The sequence below is a fragment of the Sapajus apella genome, unplaced genomic scaffold (assembly GCF_009761245.1).
Source record: "Sapajus apella isolate SASKATOON/1434 unplaced genomic scaffold, GSC_monkey_1.0 scaffold180, whole genome shotgun sequence".
NCBI lineage: Eukaryota > Metazoa > Chordata > Mammalia > Primates > Cebidae > Sapajus > Sapajus apella.
Genome location: NW_022437120.1, coordinates 1055197 through 1077930, shown reverse-complemented (window position 1 = coordinate 1077930; position 22734 = coordinate 1055197). Strand labels below are relative to the sequence as shown.

The window sequence follows — 22734 nt, the reverse complement described above, 5'->3', positions numbered from 1 at the left end:
AGATACCCACGGGCCATACAACCAACAGGTCTTTTCCAAGTCCACAAATTTTCTCTCCCCTCTTCCAATTTCTGATGCTTAAACTTATTTCTTTAAAGCTTGTACATTTTCTGCAGCTTGGAAAGATGGGAATGGCATTTATTAGCAGAACAAAATGGTCTGGTGATGAGAACACAACGCTAGAAGTTAAGTAGGAGAGAAATGCCGACCCTCTTTCAGGCAGCCCATGCTCAGCAATGGCTGGTGTCCTTCTCTCCCATAAATCCAGTTAACGCTAAAGCCTCATCCCTGGCTTACAGATCCACCACCCAATGGCAAGGATAGCCACTGACCTTTGTTTAGTCCGCCGGGTCCCAAATATATTTAACTATAAAAGGCTGTATTGAGAAACACCCATTCCACATTCCAAATAAACTTGGGGAAATGTTCACCTGACCTCCAAGCTTCCAGCACAAAAGTAGGGAATACACGGAGGAGGAGCCAGAAGGGGCTTCCCTAGGGTGAAGGCCCAAGAGCAGCATGATACTGTGTCACTCCTGGCTCCCTTTCCAAGGGGTCTGCTCTTGGCAGCATGCCCAAGTGGCCCCTGGCCTTACACAGACCCTGAGGCCAATAGGCTCCCACATGAGAGGACATCTAGGAAGCAACATCCACTGCCCCTTGGGACTCCCCACTGGCTTTCCACTCCAGAGATTTGGTTTATAATCTGAGAAACTATTATAGAAAAGACAAGCATAACAAGGAAGCTGGGACACAGATGATACAGAAGGCCAGAAAGGGGGAGAAATCTTCCTAGGACCTGGCCCTTGCCAGCCCATAAACTCCTGAAGGTTAGGCATCTTTGCAAACCCATCCCCAGCAGGTCTGGCCCACAGTGGGTGATGACTTGATGATGGGGAGGTAGCCATCCGAGCCCTGTAAGAGGATGACTCCACCTGGCCCTGGAAATGATAAACACAGCCCCCTAGGTGCCCATGGAGTTTGAAAGTTTATGAAGTACTCTCTTGGGTGTTATATCATTGCCTCTCCACTGAAAATTAGATATTATTCTTCTTTCTTCCAGTATACAAAAGAGAAAATGGGGTTGTGAAAAGATGATGGTCCAAAATCACAAGAGGATATAAGTGGTGACCAGGTCCCTGGATTTCCAGTTTCCCATCAGGAGCCCACCTACACACCACCCTGCCACTTGCTCCATCTGTTTGGGGTGTCAAGATCTGGCCAGATATGAAAAGAGGAAAAGATGAAGCATAACTTGGCAGCCCTGGTGGTACAGAGAGGGGAGGATTTGAAACGGAAACAGCAAAAAGCTTTTTAAATGAGCAGAGACTGCTATGGTCTGAAGGTGTCCCCTCCAAAGTTCAGATGTTGCCAATGTGATAGGATTAGGAATTGGGACCTTTGAGACGTGATCAGGCCCTAAGGACTTCTCTCTTGTGAATGGAATTGAGGGTCTTATAAAAGAGGCTTCATACAGCATGCAGATAGCTTGTCCTTCTGCCTTCTGCCATGTAAGAACACAGTGTTCTTCCCTTCTAGGGATGCAGCCCTCATCAGGCAGCTGAACCTGCAGGTGCCTTGATCTTAGACCTTTCAGCCTCCAGAACTGGGAGAAAATAAATCTCTGCTCTTTATAAATTATTCACTCTCAGGCATTTTGTTATAGCAGCACAAACAGGCTAAGATGGAGTCTCAGCAGCTGAGTTGGCTTTGAGAGAAAGAAGGACTCGGATGGGACAGAAAGGTGTCTCTCCCCAATGCCAGCAAATGTGCCCATGGCAGCATTGTTGCTCTGGGCTGGGGAGCATCAGCCCTGGGATCTGAGGGCAGGTTGGATATGGAGGTCCTACCAGGGCACCAGACATTGCCCTGCCAGTGGACAGCTTATCTTGGCGCCAGGTGCTGCTGCCCAGGGTCAGTGCTCACTTCCGAAGAGCTCCTTGATGGTTAGGTTTGTAGAGAAAGAATGTGCACTTCAAAGACATGCTGTGATGCAGTCTTGCTCCAGAATCAATCACACGTGAGTCTCTTGGTGCTGAGAACAAATGATGTTGTTCAAACTGCTGCCTGCCGTTCACACTCACACTGTCTTTTCTTGGAGATCCTGTGAGGCTGGGACTCCCATGGCCACAGCTGTGGGCAACCAGTCACACCAGTTCATTGCCAAGCATACGGCCTGGCTCCTCAGGATCCGTGTTCCCAAGCTCTTCCCAGTGCCCAGGAGAGAGTATATGTGCATATGGGTGTGTCCAAGAAAGAAGGGAGGCACTGGATGAGGGGTCAGCCCTGACCTCCTCCACGTGGCTTCTCGCTTAGCTTCCGCATGTCCCAGCTGGAGCTGGACATTGACTTGGCTCCTTCCAGCTCTCCTCTCCAGGCCCCCGTTGCCAGTCCTGCAGGCACCGGCTGGGCTGTGACTCCAAGAAGCTAGAGCCCCTGGGCCACCTGGGGCCTCTTCCTGACAGTGAGGACTACAGATGCCCAACGGCAGATGCTGGCTGGTGCCACCCCACTGGCAGCACCTGCTGAAGATCCTCACATCCCTCCCGCTTCCGAGGGTGCCCAGAGGACAGAGGCTGTGGCTGCCTGGAGCATGCAGCTCATGCTTCCTGAAGCCTTGTCAAAGGGTAGAACTGGGCCCTCAGCTCAGGGTGGGTCTCAGGCCTGGCTTCCCCTGTGTCCAGTCCAAGTGTCCCATGGCCCCTTCTCCTTGCTTCTGTGATGGACCAGCAAGACTGTAGCCAGCAACTCTCTGGGATGAAAAGATACCCCAGGGCCCCTTTTCCCACCAGGCAGCTTCCATTGAGGGCTGTTCTGGTTCAGTAGATGGGACATGAGGCTTCACCTGAGCCGAGTTCTTATGACAGGTGAGCCTGTCAGCAACACAGCTGGGTTCAGAACCAGGTCCTCAAGCTTTGAATGCAACCAGTCAGCTTCCAGCCTGGACAGCTCGGTCTTCCACTGGCTTTTGAAGATTAAATCCCCTTTTTGCATAAGCACCTAAGGGGACTGGAGCCTACAGAGGGCCAGCTTGGAAAAACAAAGGAGGAACATCTGATCAGAGAAAGGCCTGGGGTGTGGCTGCCCTTGCCAGACCACATTGGTGAGGAGGTCCGTGTGGGTGTCCATGAGCATGGTGACACTGAGGGCCTGCTGGGGGACCAAGAGGACCTGAGTGGTCTGGAGGTGAGAACCCAAGAGACCAGGAGGTCCTGCTGGCCAGGGAGAGCTGGGGCACAGACAGCAGACCCCTCCCCATGGTTGCCTGGATACCCAGATCACACATGCTCACAGAGCGCTCTGCAGTCAGGAGCTTCCAGGCTAGGTCTCCTCAGCAACTTCTTGCCTTGAATACTCCTAGTGATGATAAACTCAGCACCTCCCAAGACAGTTCATGCATGGCTCCCTGTACTCTCTCTCACCTGTTGAATAGATAACCATCTCCCTGCAACTTCTACCCTTTGGGATGATCCTTCTTGCCCACGACATCCCTTCAAACGTCACCCCATGTCTTGCTGCCTCCAGCCCTTCCTCCTCCTGGGCCCTCTCCCCTGCTGGAACTGGAGCAGAGCTACTTCAGCTGCTCTACCAACAGGGCTTCTTTATGAGCTTGGTTTACAGTTTAAAGGGTCTGAAGGCATTAGTGCTGCCCAACATGACTGCCCCTGTGGTCCCATGCTGTCTCTGGGCTGCGGCTCCCCCACCCATAGATGTGCAAATGCCTGGCTCTCATCAGCACCCAAGGACAGGGGCTACTGCCCCCAATGGGGAGACCCAGGGCCCTCTACCCTGCTGGGTCCCAGCTGGCTCTGCTCTGCTCATATGAATGAAGCGGCCTGGGGGTGCCGAGCTGGCCCACAGACATTCAGGACACGCCTGTGCCGCTCTTGAGTGTGGTGTGGGCCCCGTCAGCACCGCACTGGGCATCCTGGGGACTCAGAGCAGGATGGGCAATGCCCACAAAACACGCCAGGCATGAAGCGTGTGGGAGGCGCCCGTGGTCCCCGGGTGGAGGGCAGACCGGGGTGGCGCAGCGCGGCCAGCAGGCACTCACAGGGCAGGGTCTCGGCGCTGTTCTTCTGGATCATGATGCAGAGCTGTAGCACCAGTTGGGGCGCGCTCTCCAGGAAGGTCTCCAGGAGGCGCAGCATGTTGACGTCTGCATATTCGTACATCATAGCCCAGTAGAAGCGTCGCTGGTGTTCCTTCCGCCGCTGGCTCTGAATCCCCAGGTACATGGTGCGGATATACCTGCCCAGAGAGATGGGGAGAACACAGAGAGCGTGGGTGGGCGTGGGGGCTGCAGAGGACCCTTGTCATCCCCCTAAAACCAAAAGACGCAGCATCTCCCTCTACCCTGCACTCTGAAGTTCCCAGAGGCTTGGACAGGGCTCTGGGGGCTCTCCACAAAAAGACATGATGCTGAGGCATGGGGGTGGGGCAGGACTGGTCAGGAAAGGATCTGACCCCTCGTGGGCCCCTAGGCAAGTCCTCCTCCTCCTGGTTTCCATTTGCCCATCTGGAAAATGAGACAGTGGGGCCAGGTGCCTTCCCAGGGCCTGCTGGTAGGCATCTCAGGTGAGCTCAGGGACGGGGGTGGGCTTTCTCAGCTTCAGGACCCCGGGGGAAACAGTCCAGAAAAGTTGTCTCCTCTGTTTTTCTGGAGGAGGAAAGGAAGGGAAGGGAATGAACATTTGTGAAGCTCCCACTATGTGCCATTCACTGGCTGGCCATGCCCAGGTGGCAAGTGGGAAGGTATAGTTCTCATGTGTGACAGACAGGAAACAGCACAGGCTCACAAAGGTGGCCCCCACCACACAGGCTCCTGTGGCTGGACAGTGGAACAAGTAGGGATCGCACTAAGGCCACTGGACACCCTCCTGGGACATCAGGGGGACTCAGGGCCTGCCCTGGAGTCTGTCCCAGCAGGGCCCAGGACACAGGTGCAGATAGGCTGCCCACCCTCTGACCACCATGCCCAGGCTCTGTGTGGGAGGGCCAAGGGGCCGAGGAAGCAGGTAGTGGGAAGAGCACAGCCTCACAAGTAAAGCACTCGTGGTCTTATCCCTTGCTGAGTGGGGTACCTTGAACTAGTTATTCCAGCTCTGTGTCCTTGTTACTCATCTTTCATATGGGGACAGAATGAGAGCATCACAGGGTGCGTGGGAAGATTAGTGGGATGATATGCACAGCGGGCATCCCCCCAGGCCCGCATAACAACCCCAGCCTCATTTCCACCAGAACTCTGGAACTGTGTCTCCAAGGCAAGAGAAGGACTTCAGGCACCATCCAAACTCAGCCAGCAGCCTCCAAGGCTGGGCCAGTGTAGCGAGTGTAGCAGGGCTTGCCCAGAAGCAAGGGTCAGAGGGCACAGCTCTGTGCACCCAGTCAGGATCAAGAACAGGAACCATAAACTGGGTGCCACCGCCAGAAGGAGTGAACCACACACCTGTCCCTGACCGTCCTGCGAAATGCACGTTCTAGGCCCCACTACTGTGCCCTCTGAAATGCCGAGCCTGACTTGTAAAGATTCAGTGCATGGCTGATGCCCTATCCAAACCCAGCTGGCCTTGGGTATTACCAAGGACCTACTCGGGGCTGCTGGGTGGTCCGTTATGTCCCTGACACACCGCCATCCGGGTCCCAGCCACCGCCCCTCTTGCCTGGAATGATGCAGAAGTCTCTCACTGGTCTTCCACTGTCTACTCTTACCCCAGAATAACCCATGCTTCACGCCCCGACTGAGACACAGGGTGACCTCAAACACACATGCCAGGTGCAGTGAGCCCTGCTCGCCATCTGATGAGGGGTTCCTGGCTTCTCTCTAGATTCCTAAGGGCCTTTGCGGGGGTGTATCATGAAGGGACCTGGCCGGGGAAGCTGGGATAGACACCTCATTTATCTCCAGACCCACCCCCTGGAGTAAGCGGAAGCGTAATCCTACTGAGAACCAGTGAAAGGCAGGCATTGCAGTAGCAGCCTCATCAGGGAGGGGCATGGGAGGAAGTTCGGGGCACAAGGTTCCCAGCCAGGTCCTTCCAGGTATACAGTTTCTTTGGGTCCCTGGTCTACCTTGCAGGTCACATCTGGTTATCACCATTTAACACATGGGGAAACTGAGGCTCTAGCATGAAATAAAGTTAGATAAATAAATAAATAATAAATTCTGGTTCTGTTCCAGGTTCTGCCACCTGCTGACTACGGCATTTCCACAAGGCACCGCCTTGCCCTGGGTCCCTGCCTGTGAGTTCATGAAATTAAGGAACCAAGGAAGAGGCTCAGGAAGAGGAAGGGGAAGTTGCACCTTGTCTCAGAGTACTAGGAGAGGTGGAGGGAGAGTTCCAGAGAGACAGAGGCAGAGACATAGTGAGACAGACACACAGACAGACAGAGAGACAGAGACAGAGGCAGAGACATAGTGAGACAGACACACACAGACAGAGAGACAGAGACAGAGGCAGAGACATAGTGAGACAGACACACACAGACAGACAGAGAGACAGACAGAGGCAGAGACATAGTGAGACAGACACACACAGACAGACAGAGAGACAGAGACAGAGGCAGAGACATAGTGAGACAGACACACAAAGACAGACAGAGAGAAGTAGGAAGGAGCTGAAGGAGAAAGCAAAAGTGAGGGGAGCGGCATCAAGTCTGGGGATCTGAAGGGAAGGACTGCCTGGAAGAGGTGATGGCAGCAAGAAACGTGTGCAGGGAGGTTCCTGGAAGCAGATGTCATCACTGGTACTTTGGGAGGGACTGAGGTGAGCCCCTGATGGAGGGTGATGGAAGGGTCAGGTTGATCAACCATGACGGGAGTGTGGGGAGGCAGAGCATTGGGGACAAGAATGCTCCGGCCGAGGCACCAAGGCAGGGCTGCATGCCAAGAGCTTTGGCACTCATGTCCAGGACAGCCATGTGCCCAGCAGAGCCTCAGTGCCATGGATCTCCCAGATCAGAGCTGCTCCCTGACAGGTGGCACCTTCAGCACACAAGCCATAGATCACTCCAGGCCCCAGAACACAAACCTAATCGTCTCAGACCACAGAGTCTGCCTCTTCTAGTCTTACAGGTGGCCCAGCAGCTGGAGGAATGGTTATACGGCAGCATTAACCCTATCCTTCTGGGTCCCAGGTCAGTAATGCCAGCACTCAGGTTCACCCAGGTCTGCCCTACCGGGGCAAAGGGAGCACCCCTTTGACCCCTTGACCCAGGGCAAAGCAATGCCTTGTGGAAATGCCATTGTCAGCAGATGGAGGTTCTACCCCTCCACCCCGCATTTTCCCAAAGCCGCAGGCTGCTCTGCCCACTAAGGCCAGGGCAAAGGAAACCAATGAGCCCAGAATAAGCTAATTCAACTGGAAGGCCTGCCAAGGGGAGCCAGTCTTGACACTCTCCTGGGTGTGAGCACGCCAGGGTGTGGGAAGAGCCAGGGTGGATATAGGCAAAGCGGGTGCCACTCCTCCCTGAGCCAACCAGCAAGCAGATGCTGAGGCCTAGAGGGCACCAGGGTCCAGGCAGAACTGAGTTGGGACAGCATGGTGCCTCCCAGGTCACCCACCAGGCACCTCCCGGACACAGTAGGAGCTGATGACAGCCCCACGCCTGACCGCCAGGCCTCAACGCAAATGCCCATCCTTTCGCACCGTGCCACTCCTGCCCCTCCTCTGCTGCTCTTAATGATCACAGCCCCACGCCTGACCGCCAGGCCTCAACGCAAACGCTCATCCTTTCCCATCGCCCCGGCCCCTGCCCCTGCTCCGCTACTCTTAAGTCCTTGGGTCCCCAGTAGACAACTAAGGGGTACTGGCTGGCAATAGGATTAGGTCTGGACCCACGTTATAGGGGAGGACACCAGTGCTAGAAAGCAGGCCACACCTGCCTCAGTCACTCAGTGCTGGGAGACCCAGGCAGGACCAGAACCTGAGCGGACCCATGACCTTGCTTGTCCCCCACAACACGGGCGAAGCCTCTGCGTCTCATGCAGGAGGGTCCTGGCAGCTCTGGGATTCTTCCTCCTCCCAGGTTTCCCTGGTGTCTGTCTCCCTCAGGATCTTAGGAGCTGCCAAGAAACAGCCAGGCAGATGGGTGGGGTGGGAGGACAGAATAAGGCATGCCCCCCTTATGCCCCTGGGCCAGCGCTGCTCTCCCTCGGAATCTCAGTTTCCTGCGTGTAAAACCCAGAGTTTCTGGGTGAACTCTGAGGCTGCGCTGCCAGCCACCCCCTGCAGGGCCTTCCATCCCCTCTGCGGAAGCGGCCTCGGCCCGCAGTCACACGGTGGCGCCAGACCCTAAGCGTCGCGGAAAGGCGGCTCCAGGCAGGTGATCTCATCCCAGAGGCCCATGCCCTCCTCTGCCACCGCGTGGGGTGCCAGCCCAGAGGTGCGCTCCGAGGGGGAGGCACAGCGTCTTCAGGAGCCACAGGATTGGCTGTCATTCCTCTAAGCCCCCTCCTGCTCCACCTTCCTGCAGGTTCCAGAAAGCTCACCGCACTCTTCCCAAGAGAAAGACACCAACTCTCCTCCCGGATGTGTTCCCACAGTGGATGTCACCGCGTGTCACGCCATATCTCCCCTAGTAGCCTCGGATCATGAAATGCACGGGGGCGAAGGCAGCAACACCATGTGTCCTCATGGAGCAGGGGCTCAAGAAAGCTGGGCCTGGTCTATGGTCTGCAGGACTGGGCCCCCTTGGGCAGGACACCTCCTGTGGCTGGGCACCGCTATTCACCCATCACAGGAGGGGCAGGCAGGAGGAATCTCCAAGCCTCTGCCAACATCTTATGACTTCGTCTTTCTTCAAGTGAGTGACCTTACAGAGCACAAAGGATGGCCTCACATCTTTGCAAACAATAATGCTGGATGTTTGTGTGACATTCATTTGTGCCAGGCACTGTTTTGGGCATTTGGCACATATTACCTCATTTAATCCTCACAGCACACCTATGAGGTAGCTGCAATATTACCTACCAATATTCATTTTACAGGTGCAATATTACCTATCGACATTCATTTTACAGGTGCAATATTACCTATCGATATTCATTTTACAGGTGCAATATTACCTATCGACATTCATTTTACAGGTGCAATATTACCTATCGATATACATCTTACAGGTACAATATTACCTACCAATATATGTTTTACAAGTTCAATATTACAGGTGCCATATTACCTACGAATATTCATTTTACAGGTGCAATATTACAGGTACAATATTACCTACCAATATTCATTTTACAGGTGCAATATTACCTACCAATATTTATTTTGTAAGTGCAATATTACAGGTACAACATTACCTACCAATATTCATTTTACAGGTGCAATATTGCTTACCAATATTGGTTTTATAAGTGCAATATTACAGGTACAGTATTACCTACCAATATTCATTTAACAGGTGCAATATTACCTACCAATATTCATTTTACAGGTGCAATGTTACAGGTGCAATATTACCTACCAATATTCATTTTACAGGTGCAATGTTACAGGTGCAATATTACCTACCAATATTCATTTTACAGACAGCAAACAGAAGCACTGAGGTTAAAACATACACCTTGCTCTTCCCAGCTAAGTATCTGAGCAGGGCTTCAAGCCCAGGCACTCTGGCTTTGGGGCCAGTGCTGTTGACTGCTCCTGCCCACGCGTCTCCCAGAAGTAGACCATGTGTCTCCTTACCTCTGAACTCAGTCCAACCTGCATGACAGTGGGGAAGAACTGAGTTTGCCCAAAACACCTGGGCTCCCTGCCAGTTCTGCCACCTGGCTGTGTTACCTTGAGGGACATCTCTTAACTTCTCCGAGCCTTAGTTTCCTCATGTATGAAATCCCTAGTCCAGAGTAGAACACCAGGACATGAATGAATGAGCACATACCATATTCCCCCCTCGGAGGGTCACAGGGACCTTAAATAAGACCATGCCTGTGAGGACAGATGAGAGGTTAGAAGTCACCATGCTGATGACAGCCATTACTGCTCCCTGAGGTGCTCTGTCCCTGTGTTCCCTTCAGCCCACTCTGCTTATATCCTTTGGACTCTATCTCCTTCCCTTACTTTGTAAGCCATGGCATTTTCTAAAGTTCCTGTTCACTCCAGCAGAAGTGTTTAGGGCTCTGAGCACAGCTTTTTGAGCAAGACACAGCTGTCATCTTCTTTTTCCTCCTGGCTCATCTGAGGCTCAAAGAGACTAAGTGACTTCCCTGAAGCCCCACAGTCAGTCATGGTTCAGGAAAATCAGAGAAGGTCTTGCCCAAACTATGTTGCCCCTCTGGGGTTAGCTACGGCTCTGCCCAGGACTGGCTGGAGTAGAAAATAAGTGATTTCTACAAGGGGCAGGGGCTAAACAGATTTGCCTATCTGGGACCATAGTCTCCAGCTGCTTCTAATGATACTCTCAGAAACAGCATTGAAATTTCTGATTGTGAATAACAACCCACCTTCAATGCTCCAAACGGGTGAGCTCAAGTTTTGTGGGGCCTGAGGATTGGAGAACCCTTCTTTAAGGAAAATAGTAAATTCTATCAAGCACTTAAAGTGGAAATTGCACCAGCTCTACACAATCTTTTCCAGAAAATAAAAAAGGAAGAAACACTTCCCTATTTATTTTATGAGACCAGAATTACTCTAATGCTAAAGTCAAACACAGTACAAGAAAATAAAACTACAGACAGCATCTCCCATAGACACAGATGCAAAAATCCTCAATGAAATATTAGCAAATTAAATCCAGTAATATCTGGAAAGAACAATATACCAGAGCCAACTGGGTTTTTTCTTGGGAATGAAAGGCTGGTCCAATATTTAAAAATCAATCAATGTAATCTATGACATTATCAACCATGCATCATAACAGCTGATGCAGAAATAAAAGGTAACACAATTCAACATGCATTCATCTTCTCAGCTAACTAGCAATAGAAGGGAACTTCCTTAAACTTATGTAGATAAAGGGCATTTATGGAAACTCCCAGTTATCATCCTTAATGATAAAAGACGGAACTCTTTTGTCTTAAGATCAGGAACAGGATTATGATATCTACACACACCACTCCTATTCGACATCATACTTCTAGTATGATGTGCAGTAAGTCAAGAAAAAGAAATAAATACAGAAAGTATATGCAGATTACAAAGGAAGAGATAAAACTGTCCCTATTTGTAAATGACAAGATTGTCTAGATTGAAAATCCTAAGCAATCTATTAAATAATTAATTTAGCAAGGTCTCACAATACAGAGTCAGCCTATAAAAGTCAAATGTCTTTCTATAAATAATTAATGAATAATTGGAAAATTAAAAATTAAAAATATATACCACTTAAATTGGCTCCAAAAATGAAATTATTAAAGACAAATCTAATAAAACATGCAGGATTCATATGCCACGGCTGCAAGATGCTAATAAAAGAAATTGAAGAAAACCTCAATGATAGGGAGACATGCCATGTTCCTGGATTGGAAGATACACTATAGTAAGATGACAATTGCCCTCAAGTTAATCTATAGGTGTAACACAATTCCAATAAAAACCCAAGTGGGATTCTTTTTTTAATACAGACAAGCCGAATCTAAAATTTACATGAAACTAGAAAAGCAAAAACAATTCTAAAAAAAAAAAATAAATTTGAAGAAAACTATATCTGCTTTTAGGATTTACTATAAAGCTACAGTACCGTGTAGCATTGGCCAAGAGAGAAACATAGATCAGCAGAACAGAAGAGAGTCCAGAAGATGACCCCCATAATTATGGCCAGTTGGTTTTTCACAAAGTATAAAGACAATTCGATGTTGATAGTCTTTTCAACAAATGATGTAGTAATAACTAGTCATTCATATGCAACAACTAACTTAAAATGCATCACAGGTCAAAGTGTAAAACCATAAAACTTTAAGAAGAAACCCTAGGAGTGGTTTCTGTACCTTGTAGCAGACAAAGAGTTCTTAAATATGACAGAAAAGGCATGATCCATAAAACAAAAAAGATAAACTTTATCAGAATTAAAAAGCTTTTTCTCTGTGAATGACATTATTAAGATAATGAAAAGGCAAGCTACGGACTGGGAGAAAATATTTGCAAATCACATATCTGACAAAGAAGGTATACCTAGAATAAACAAAGAGCTCTCAAAACTCACTAGTAAGAAAACAACCCATTTTTTAAAATGGGTAGAAGATTTGAACAGATATTTTACCAAAGAAGATGCCCAATAGCAAATAAACATGGGGAGGAGGGAGCCCAACATTATAAGTAGGGAAACATATATTAAAATCACAATGAAAAAACCCCACAATGAGAGAGCACTTCGAATCTGTTAAAATGGCTAAAAAATACCCTGACACTGTCAAGTGCTGACAAGAATACAGTGCAACTAGAATGCTCATCTATTGCAGGGACAATGCAAAAGTTACTGGCACTCTGGAAAACAGTGGACAGTCTCTTATAAAGTTAAACATACTATCCCCAAATGACCCATAGATCCCTTTCAGCATATTCTAGAAACAAAGACTTATGTCCACACAAACATGTGAACACAAATGTTTTAGCAGTTCTTTTCATACTTGCCAGCTATCCTTCAGCAGGTGAATATATAAGCAATGATGGTAATCCATACTGCGGAATACTACTCAGGACTAAAAAGGAACAAACCACTGATGTACACAATAACCTGGATGAATCTCCAAGGCCTTATCCTGAATGAATGAAGTCTGTGTCGATAGTTATATGCAGTGTTATTCCACTTACATGATATTCTGCAAAGGCAGAGGGATGGAGAACAGATCAATAGCTCCCAGGGGCTGAAATTAAGGGATGATTTGCTTAAAAGTGGGCGCATGGGGGAGTGTTCTGGGGTGATGGAACTGTCCTGTGAGCTGACTGTGGTGGTGAGTATGTGAATCTGTATATGCACTGAAACTCAAAGACCTCTACAAACACACATACAGTCAATTTTACTCTATGTCCATAAAAGAATTTTAATTTAAACAAAAATGTAAAGAAAAAGAATACAAAATTACAAATTTGAAATTAAGTACAGGGTCCCAGAAGAGGCTCATAAAAGTGAGGAGCCCTAAAGCTTAAGCTTCAGTGGGGCTGAAGGAAATCCATCATCTCTGAATGCCATCTGGGAGGACTTTTTCCCGCTTCTCCCAAGACCTGCTTCTGCAGCCTTCTGGAAGGCATAAGCTCACAAATCCTGGATGAAAAGACCCAAAGGAAACTTTACTCCCAGCACAAGCAAGTATGAAAGCTTCAGAACTTCCACTCCCCAGTAAATAGCTGACCGGCCCAGTCAGGCAAGGAGGCAGGAAGAGCCCTGGCAGAGAAGAAGCCAGACCCACCCACCACACTTCCTGCTTCTCTCTCTCCTGAAAATGTCTCTTTGGGCCTGGCCCCAAGGACCAGTGACTGAGAGGAACACTCTACTGATGACTTCCCAAGGCTACCCTGACCAGCCTGAGGAACAAATGGGTGGGGTTACCAGGATTTAAGGGACAGCTGCTCCCATATCCTATCCTAGAGGCCCAGTCCCCTGGGGCCAAGCCAGCTCCTAAGAGGGGTGACTTCACTGCCTACTTGGGCAGCTGACCTGTGCCCAGTGGCTTTAGGACTCTCTAGCTCTCACCGCTCAAATGGCTTATTCAGAAACCTTATTCTGTGAGTGCTTGTATCCCACCTGGGAGTGGTGGTCATGCAGAAGGGGCCTAAGACCCCAGGCTGCCTTTGGTCCTTAAAGCTTCCCCTAAATCAGCTGGGCATGGTGGCTCACACCTGTAATCCCAGCACTTTGGGAGGCCAAGGTGGGTGGATGACCTGAGGTTGAGAGTTCAAGACCAACCTGATCAACATGGAGAAACCCTGTCACCACTAAAAAAAAAAAAAAAAAAAAAAAATTGCCAGGCATGGTGGCACATGCCTATAATCCCAGCTACTTGGGAGGCTGAGGCAGAAGAATCACTCGAACCCAGGAGATAGAGGTTGTGATGAACCGAGAACGTGCCATTGCACTACAGCCTGGGCAACAAGAGCTGGACTCCCGTCTAAAGAAAAATAAAAAAAAATAAAAAGCTTCCCCTAAGTCTCTGGGCTCTTGAAGTTCCTGCCCTAACCCAGAGCTCTGCTTTCTACCAGAGACCAGGGGGCCTTGCCCACCTTCAGGTGCTGTGAGCAAGGCAGAGCTGTCATAGGAAGACATTTCCAAGGCCAGGGGCTGGGCCCTGCTGCCTGGTAGGTCGTCAGGTGTCCTTGGGAGAACCGCTCTTCACTGTGCAGCCCCAGCTTCTCCCTGGGCCTCAGGGGTCCGCAGCAGCCAGCCTCCCCTCCCGCAGGTGTGTCCCCTAACTGCACACATCGCAGCACAGCGGGTCTCAATCCTGGCTGCATCTGAGAACTACCTGGAGTGTTTGTGAGAAATCCTGCATCGATGTGTAACGCGATATGAACCTTTCTAGGGAGGGCCTGGTGGGCAGGGCCATGTCTGTGCTGGTCACTGGCATGGCCCCTCATGTAGCAGAGCGCCTGGCACATAGCATGCCCTGGGCCCACATTAGTGAAAGGAAGGAATGGAGGAAGGAAAGAGGAGGAAGGGAGGAGGAAGAAGGGAGGAGAGAGGGAAGAAGGGAAGTGCCTAAGCTGAGAGGTAGATTCATAAGCAGGAGCAAAGCAGCTCTGGGCACCTCCCTCACAGGACTCTTGCTGCAAGTTACTTAGCACCCCTAGACCCGCCTTCCTCCTTGGCCAACATTTGAGGGTGCCAGATAGTGCAAGACTGCAGGGCTCCGGGCTCAGGCCCGCCGTAGTCACTGTGGACAACCTACAGTGTTCCCTCCAGAGCCCAGAGGGCTGCAGCCCCAGGAAGCCACGGGAACTAGGCTGGGCAGAGGCCATAGCAGGCCCTGATTTTCCCCTGGGACCTGTAAGTGGCACAGCAAGCCCTGGCAGGAGGCTGAGTTCCCCAGGGAGGCCGCTGTTTGAACTCTGTGGGTACCCGAAGATGCCTGGTCGGGGAGCAGAGCTGGTTCAGAGCCACACAACGTAGGTCCCACCCTCCTCCTGGCATTCCCAAGGTCTCGCCAGCTGCTGGCTTCTCCCCACTACCCAAGGAGCTGCCTTGGCCAGCAGCAGCACACATATCCAGGACACGGAAAACTTGTGTGTGACAACCAGTGGTCCCCTGACACGCCACACACATCCCCTTTGCAAGAGGCCGACGGGCCCATCACCAGCAAACTGCGCTGTTCCCTATATGGCGTGTGCTGTGGCCCACTGATTCTTTCCACCAGAAATCGAGCAGAATGGCAGCCCCTTCCCTTCAGCTGCTCCATGCCATCAGCTCCCAACTTGGTATGGACGGGATGCTGGGGCTGGGGTCATGCAGGGACATAGCTCTGGTCCCAGCAGCCAAGGTGGCCGAGCCACCAGGCCAGGCTTCTCAGACACCGAGGAAGCGGGTGAGGGGGCTCCTCAATGACTCCTAGAGGGGCCGCAGTGGAGAGGAGTCTGATGGGGTACCTTTCCCATTGCCTCATGACACGGAGACCCCTCCAGGCCCTGTCCAACAGGCTCCTTCTCCCCTCTCTGCTGTCCTTCCTCCGGGTTCACAGCCTCCTCCCATTAACACCCTCCACTCTTTCAGCCCTTGATTGTCTACAGGTTAGTGCCCAGGGGCAGGAACAGAGGGGAGTGTCACAACCACAGCCACAACCACACAAAGTGATACCGCTTAGGGGCACTCAGCACCTGTGAGGCCTCCTGCTTCTGCCCGGACCCCGGGGTGGGCACCATGGGCCCTGTGGAGATGGGGAAACCGAGGCGAAGGAACTGGCAGATGTCACCCAGCTGGGTCTGCTGACCCCATGCACTGGGACTGCTGTCAAGCACCTGTGTGAGCTGAGGTTAAGCTCGGCAACTTCTGCAGGACCCTCAACCCCGCAGGCAGGCCCTGAGCCCGCTCTGCCCCACACTGGGCCCCCAGCCCCTACCAGAGGACCACTCCCAGGAAGACCTATAGGGGATGTGCTAAGTGGCTGCATGGTAGGCTGGGCTTCAGCCCCAGCCTCCTGCCCTCAGAGCCTACAGTCCGTGTGGCCACGTGGCCTGGGTGCTTATGGGTGCTGAGCACTGTGGAGGTTGTGGGGAGACTGGGGAGCTGAGACCCTACCGACCAGCAGGGCCTTAGGCCATGTCAACTGCAACCCATGGACTCACCAAGGGAAGCCTTGAGGCCCCAGGCCCAAGGTCACAGCAGCACATAGAACCCCGATGGCCCCTCCAGGGCCGCCTTCACCCCAGCAGACAGGCCTGTGGGCTGCACTCCAACCCCTTTGTGGCCAGAACTATTCAAGCTCTTTCCAAAAAGACCTAGAAAGCCGACCTCGAAGGCAGAGCACTCCTTTCCTCTCATGCTGATAATGACACTGTTATCCCCTCCGAGGGGTTTTTAACTTGAAGCATCTTTACCCTTATCCTGTAGGATGCGGTGTGTGCCATCTCACTCACACACACAACCACACCCATACACACACCTCCCACATGAACACGCACACTCGAACACACCACACAGACATGTACACACACTGTACTCACAATATGCATGCACTTTACATACAGTCTACTCCACACAAAGCACATCCACTCCACACAGAGGCACTGTGTTCAACAGAGCACACACGCGTGTGCGTGCACACGCACACACACACACACACACACACACAAACTACCCAATATCCATGCACGCAACACACAGCTCAGCTTCCACCTGTGAAGATACCCGTGCACACACAGTCCCGTCGCCTTGGCCCTGCGCTCACAGCCAGCCTGGATTGGTGCAGGCAAGGTCCCCTGCCTGTGCTTTCCCTCCTGCTCCTGGTCACTCACTATCACTGTGGCCTCCGCAGGGAGGCAGGGAGACCGGGCACACAGAGAAAAAAGCGAAACCCACGTTCAGCTGTCGGACCCACCTCAGAAAGGAGAGCAGGGGCACTCAAATTACAAAGCAACCAGGAAGTGAGCAGATCTGGGGGTTCCAAATTCAGCACCACGCTGCACCCATCATCGGGGACAGGGCTAAGCTCAAAGCACTCGCGAGCTCATTGATACCCACGCTTGCCGGTTCTCCCGTCTGTCCTCTGCCCTGTCCATGGTACTCCCCTTTCCCTTACCCTGCACCTGTGGGTCCTTTCCATGTCTGACCACATCGCAGGGCTGCAAGTGTCTAGGGCCAGGTGGCCACGTGCAGTGACTGCAGGCGAAAGTAGCTCAAAGGAGGGGCCGAGGAGGCTTTGGGACCTTGGGCTGCATGGCCCAGGTAGGCACCGTGCCCATCTGCGGCTCTCCTACCTGCCTGCCGCTCACTCTGCCCAGGTCAGAGCCTTAGCAGCTGCTCCCTGGGATCCTGGCTCAGGAGCAGGCTGCAGGACAGAGCAGAGGGCCGTGGCACCCTTCCATCCCATTCGCCGATCTCAGGAGCATCACTGCCTGAGTTGACACAGACAGGACAGGGTACAGCCCTTAAGCCTTTGCCAGGCAAACAGCAATTACTATGACGACCTGGGGCTCAGTCCCATTGGACAGATGAGGAAGCTGAGGCTTACCTAGATTAAGTAACCTGGGTGGTCCCCATTGCCTCTGCACCCTGGAGCTCAATCTCCCGTGGTTGACTCTGACCCACCTTCCTGCCTGTCCCCCACACCTGCTCCTGCCCTCCGGCCATATCCACGGCTCTCCGTCCTCAGACGTTCCTGGGGGTGCCCCTCTCTGAGTCTGCTCCTGCTGTCCCCTCTGCCTGGAAATCCATCCCTGGGCAGGGCCAAGCTCCCCACCACATACCTGCTTCCCTGCCCTGGTGAAATTCCTCCCCTCACTCCCATTTCTGTGCCAGGCACTCTGCATCTATCAACTCGTCTAAGCCTCCAGAAAGCCTTAGGTTCATCCTCAGATGAAGAGACCAAAGCAAGAGGATGTGGCTGCCAGGTTCATAGTCCGGTGTTGACTCGAGAGGGAGCGCATCTACTTCAGGGCACTATGCTCTCCTGCTCTCTTTCTCTCATTCCCTCCCCGTCTCACTCACTCCCGTCCACACCCTGTGAATGAGATCATCTGCAAGCCCCATTTTACAGGTGAAGACCCCGGGGCTCAGGGAGTTCAATGGCCCGGCGTGCTAGAAAGCCAGGCGGAAGCCTCCATCTGCTCGTCTGTGGTGCCTGCCTCTGCTTCCTACCCCTGAAGGCCTCTCTCCTCTGATATCTGAGCTCTCCTTACCCCTCACCGTGCACTGAGTCACTCAGGAAGAGAGAAACATCTCCAGCTGGATTTTAACCCCCAGGAGGGGCATCCATGTATCCAGTGCCCCTCAGCCCACCATGGTAACATCCAATCTGAGTGCACTAAAGTGAGTTTGGCCCCGGCTCTGATGGCTCTGATGGAAGCTGGTCTCATTTGACCAAGAGCTGCCTGCAACCTTGGTTTCAATTATATGAAATAGATGTCCCAAAGATAGACGACCAGACCCCAGCTAAATTCAAGCAGGTAAGATTTGGGTTGAACACAACAGAGAACTTAGCAACCAGCACCACTGGCTGATCCTGCAATGAGACAGGTTTCCTGCCTCTCCCTGGACAGTTTAAGGAACAGAAACAAACCTACTAAGGCTGTCAGAGGCTCACAGCACACAGAAGGCAAGGGCTGGACCCCCAGACCGCTCAACAGCCCTCTCCACTCCAGCCATTCACCACACGCCAGGGCAGGGTGCCCCACACCCACGCACAAATCCCACTTTCAGACTCCCCCAGAACCACCCAAAGGCAAGGTCTGGCAGCAAAAATTATACACCCATGTAGCCACGACCTTGGCCACAGGCCTATGGTTCACAGGCTCTGAGTATAACAGACTCTAGAACCTTCCACGGACTGGCTGGTTCTGAGAAGCTTCTATGCTCCCCTCCACCCTGCACACCCCTCCCCCAACATATCCTAGAGCAGAAATGCCTTTTGCACAAGGAAAAGGTGGGGGCCCAGCTGCCAACCCAGCCCCTGAGAGCAGCACATCAAATCAGAGCTATTTTTAGCCCTTCTTGCCAGAATCCCTGACATCAACAGAGCAATGGTGGCAGGCTCAGGGCGCATGTCTGAGAACACAGGGATGAAATGGCATTTCCTTCCAGGGGCCCAGGGGACATGGCAGGGGACAGTACCCTGAGGCTTCTGGGAACAGAGGCGGCTGCAGCAGATGCAGTCTTTCTGGATGTAGGGTCAAGATCGGGGTGACTTCCATAAACACCCTAGGGCTCAGAAGAGCATGGCCTGGGTGAGACTGGCTTCACCCTACGCCACCCAATCTCATTTCCCCCAGCACAGCAGGCCTCAGGCCACTACCACCTTCTCCAAGACGTTGCAAAAAACTTGATTAAAAAGACCAAAATGCTGGCTGGGCATGGTGGCTCATGCCTGTAATCCCAGCCCTTTGGGAGGCAGAGGCCGGAGGATCACCTGAGGTCGGGAGTTTGACACCAGCCTGGCCAACACAGTGAGACACTGTCTCTACTAAAAATACAAAAATTAGCTGGGCCCGGTAGTGCATGCCTATAATCCCAGCTAACTGGAACACTGAGGCAGGAGAATTGCTTGAACTCCGGAGGGGGAAGTTGCAGTGAGCCAACCCGGCGCCACTGCACTCTAGCCTGGGCAACAGAGACTCTATCTCTAAATAAATAAATAAATAAAAATAAAAAGACCAAATGCCTTGGGACACCCATGTATTGGAGAAATGTGGGTTTCCTTTTGTTCCCCTGTCTAAGCTCCCAGAATAACAGAGACCAGGGTTTGGGTTTTTTGTTTATCTTTGTATCTCTGATCTGAGGCATAGTACCTGGCTCTTACGGGCATCTGATGCTCTCTAATGAATGAATGAACACATTGGGCAACTCTGAAAAGTTCGTATGTCTCTATTCCAAGCCCCTAGGGCAAGGGTAACACAGAGCCTTTCCCTTCTCCCTTCCCTCTCCTGTCCTCAAGCCTCACTCTCCAGCCCACCCTCAGTCTCCTGCCCGGAGTAAACACGGGGACTGCATTTGATCCTCTCTCCAGTCCCTATGCATTCTTTCCAACCAGGCAAGACAAGCCCCTTTCTGCTTGCGCCCTGTGCTTTTCGGAGTGGAGTTGTGATCACTGCCATGCCCACGATGGAAAAGGCCACTATGACCACCCAGATTACAACCAAAGACCTCAGGACCACACACTCCTCTCGGCGTGGCCATGCCTGCAGCTTGCTCAGATGAATTGGCCTGGACCCAACTAGCCCATCTGCACACAGGCTGCCCATGGGGAATGGGGTTGAGACCAGCTCTGCCCGCAGGAAGGAAAACATGAATAGCTGATCCAAGCACTTTCCAACCACGAAGGGACCTCCGATCCAAAGTTAAGTCACCCACACTCCACCGGGGGCTTTGAATTATGTAATGGACATGTGCACTTGAGCAGGCTGCAGAGCCCGCCCAGGAGTGGACATGCTGGCGCCCTTGTGTAAGCCCCAGGTGCAAAGCATGACTGAAACACCCTGGTGTCCTTTTCCAGCCCATAGTGGGTCTATCATTAATGAATTTATCTAAAACACGAAGGAGGTTTTTCATCTGCCTCTCCCACCCCTGGGGATGGCGTGTCCTGTGGTTTTCCCTCTCTGTGGAGCATGTTGTCCCTCAATCTGCCCTAAACAAGCCACCTTCTGACATTCCTGAGCACTCTGCTGCAGTGATCCAAACTCCACCCAGTCATATTCAAGCACTCAGCAGACATATTGAGCTCCCACTGCATACCACACCCTGGGATACGCACAGGGGACCCAGCGCGGTCCTTGCCCTCATGCTGTTCACAGACCAGTGGAGGAGACATGCATTGGGAGCTGGCAACAAGGCTGAAACAGCAGGAGAGGCTTCTAATTCCATTGCTAGGCATGAGATATTTCTATCAGAAGCATCTGAGCTGAGTGCTCACGAATTGGGGAGAGTTCACCAAGTGGTTAAGAGAAAGAGGGTGCTCCAGGCAGACAGTTCCAGGAGGGTCAAAATCCCCCAGGTTTTCGTGGGAAGAGAGAGGAAGGAGCGACAGGAGGCCAGGTTGGACAGAAAGGGCCTTCATAGCATGGATGCATGCAGGGGGCAGGCACGGTGGGGATCAGATGGCAAGTCAGGAGGCTGGCTCTGGCTGCAGGAAAGAGAACAGGCTGGAGCGGAAGACACGGTAGTCCCAGTGACTATGAGTGAGGAGGGCTTGGTCCATGGTGGTGACACTGGCAAAGGGGAAACCATAGCTCTTAGCGGCAGAGGAAAAGGGAGAAAATGAAGACAGGGCTGAGGGTTAGTTTGGTTGACCAGAAGGATGGTGTTGTCATTCACCAGGATGAACCAAAGAGGAGGGAGGAGGTTTGGGAGTGGGGGTGAGATACCTGGGGCACGTCCAGGCAGGCATGCTGGGAGGCCCTGTGGGTGTCACCATGAAGCACAAAATGCAGATCCGGGCTGCAGATGCTGACGTGGAGTTGAGGGAGCACAGATAGCAAATCTGGGGGCATGGCTGGGGTCACCCTGGGAGATCGAGAGAGAGCAGCCCAGGACAGAGCCCTGAAAATGCCATCGCTTAGCCTCCATGGAAGAGGAAGGTCAGAAAGGACCAGGATGGCCCTGGTGATCAGGAAGAGAAGCACCACTTCACCAGACTTGAAGAAGGAGGAGACAGACAGCACAGCGTAGCCACCGGGACCCTGGACCCGGCTCAAACACAAGTATTGGCAAATGTGACCTTTCACTCATCATCTAAGATGTCTTGCCTGCATCTTCTCTCAGCCTTCAGTTTTTGAGGCTGAAAAGTCCCTTTTATCCAGTGCCCTGAGAGCAGCCCATCTCCAGGGAACTGTGGATCCCTTTGCTCTGTGCTCTGCTCAGCTCTGCCCACATTCTGGGAGCCAGGTAGGCTTTGGAGATGTGATCACACTGCTGTGCGGACCCAAGAGCCTAGGAAAGAGCGCTCCTGGGCAGTCTTCTCAGCTCTGGGCTCAAACGCTCCCTACCTCCCAGGATGAAGTGGCTGTGAGGCCTGGGGTTGGGTAAGCAATCCCTTTCAAAGTCACGTAGCCAAGTGCAAGGTCCAGGGTGGGTTGGGGAGAGGGTGACTGCAGAGCGGCCACCTTCCCCTCAGAGAAGAGGACTCAGGATCTAACAGCGGCTGCTGTTTGCAGGCCATGCACCACCAGCATACCTCATGGGTGCCTCACAACAAGGCTGTGAGGTAAAACCAGCGTCCCAGTTACAGGTGAAGAGGCTGGGCTTCAGAGAGGTTTGGAAGCTTTCCCAAAGTCACCCAGCAGGAGAACTAGAGCACTGGGATTTGAGCTCAGGTCCGTCCCCACCCAGCAGACAGACCCTCTCCCTCAGCGTCCTGCTGACCCTCATCCCATGCAGCTCTTGCATCCACTGGAAGCCTCTGCCAGCTGAGAAGGCTGCTGTGTTCTGCAGACCCCCACACGGCTGCGTGGCCTCGGGAAGCCCTTCCCCTGTGTTTCCTTATGAGTGAGACAAGAGGTGAAGACCAGGTGGGCTCTCAGGCCCTGGCACTACTGTGACTCTGCAGACCTTGCAGGGCCTGCTCGGCTGCCCAGAGATCTTTCCAGCTCAGCAGCCACCCTGTAGGACCCGGTCACCCCCTCCTCTAGCACCCTCACCCTGCAGGACCCGGTC

At 52.3% G+C, this 22734-nt stretch overlaps 1 protein-coding gene across 1 annotated transcript in view; it reads right to left on the bottom strand.

The window, feature by feature from the left end:
* The window catches only part of XKR6 (XK related 6), a 287672-nt gene that overhangs the window by 22588 nt on the left and 242350 nt on the right, over nt 1-22734 (bottom strand). Inside the window, exon 2 of the mRNA XM_032268377.1 lies at nt 4055-4251. Coding sequence (XP_032124268.1) covers nt 4055-4251 — 197 coding nt within the window. The remainder of the gene's footprint in view (nt 1-4054; nt 4252-22734) is intronic.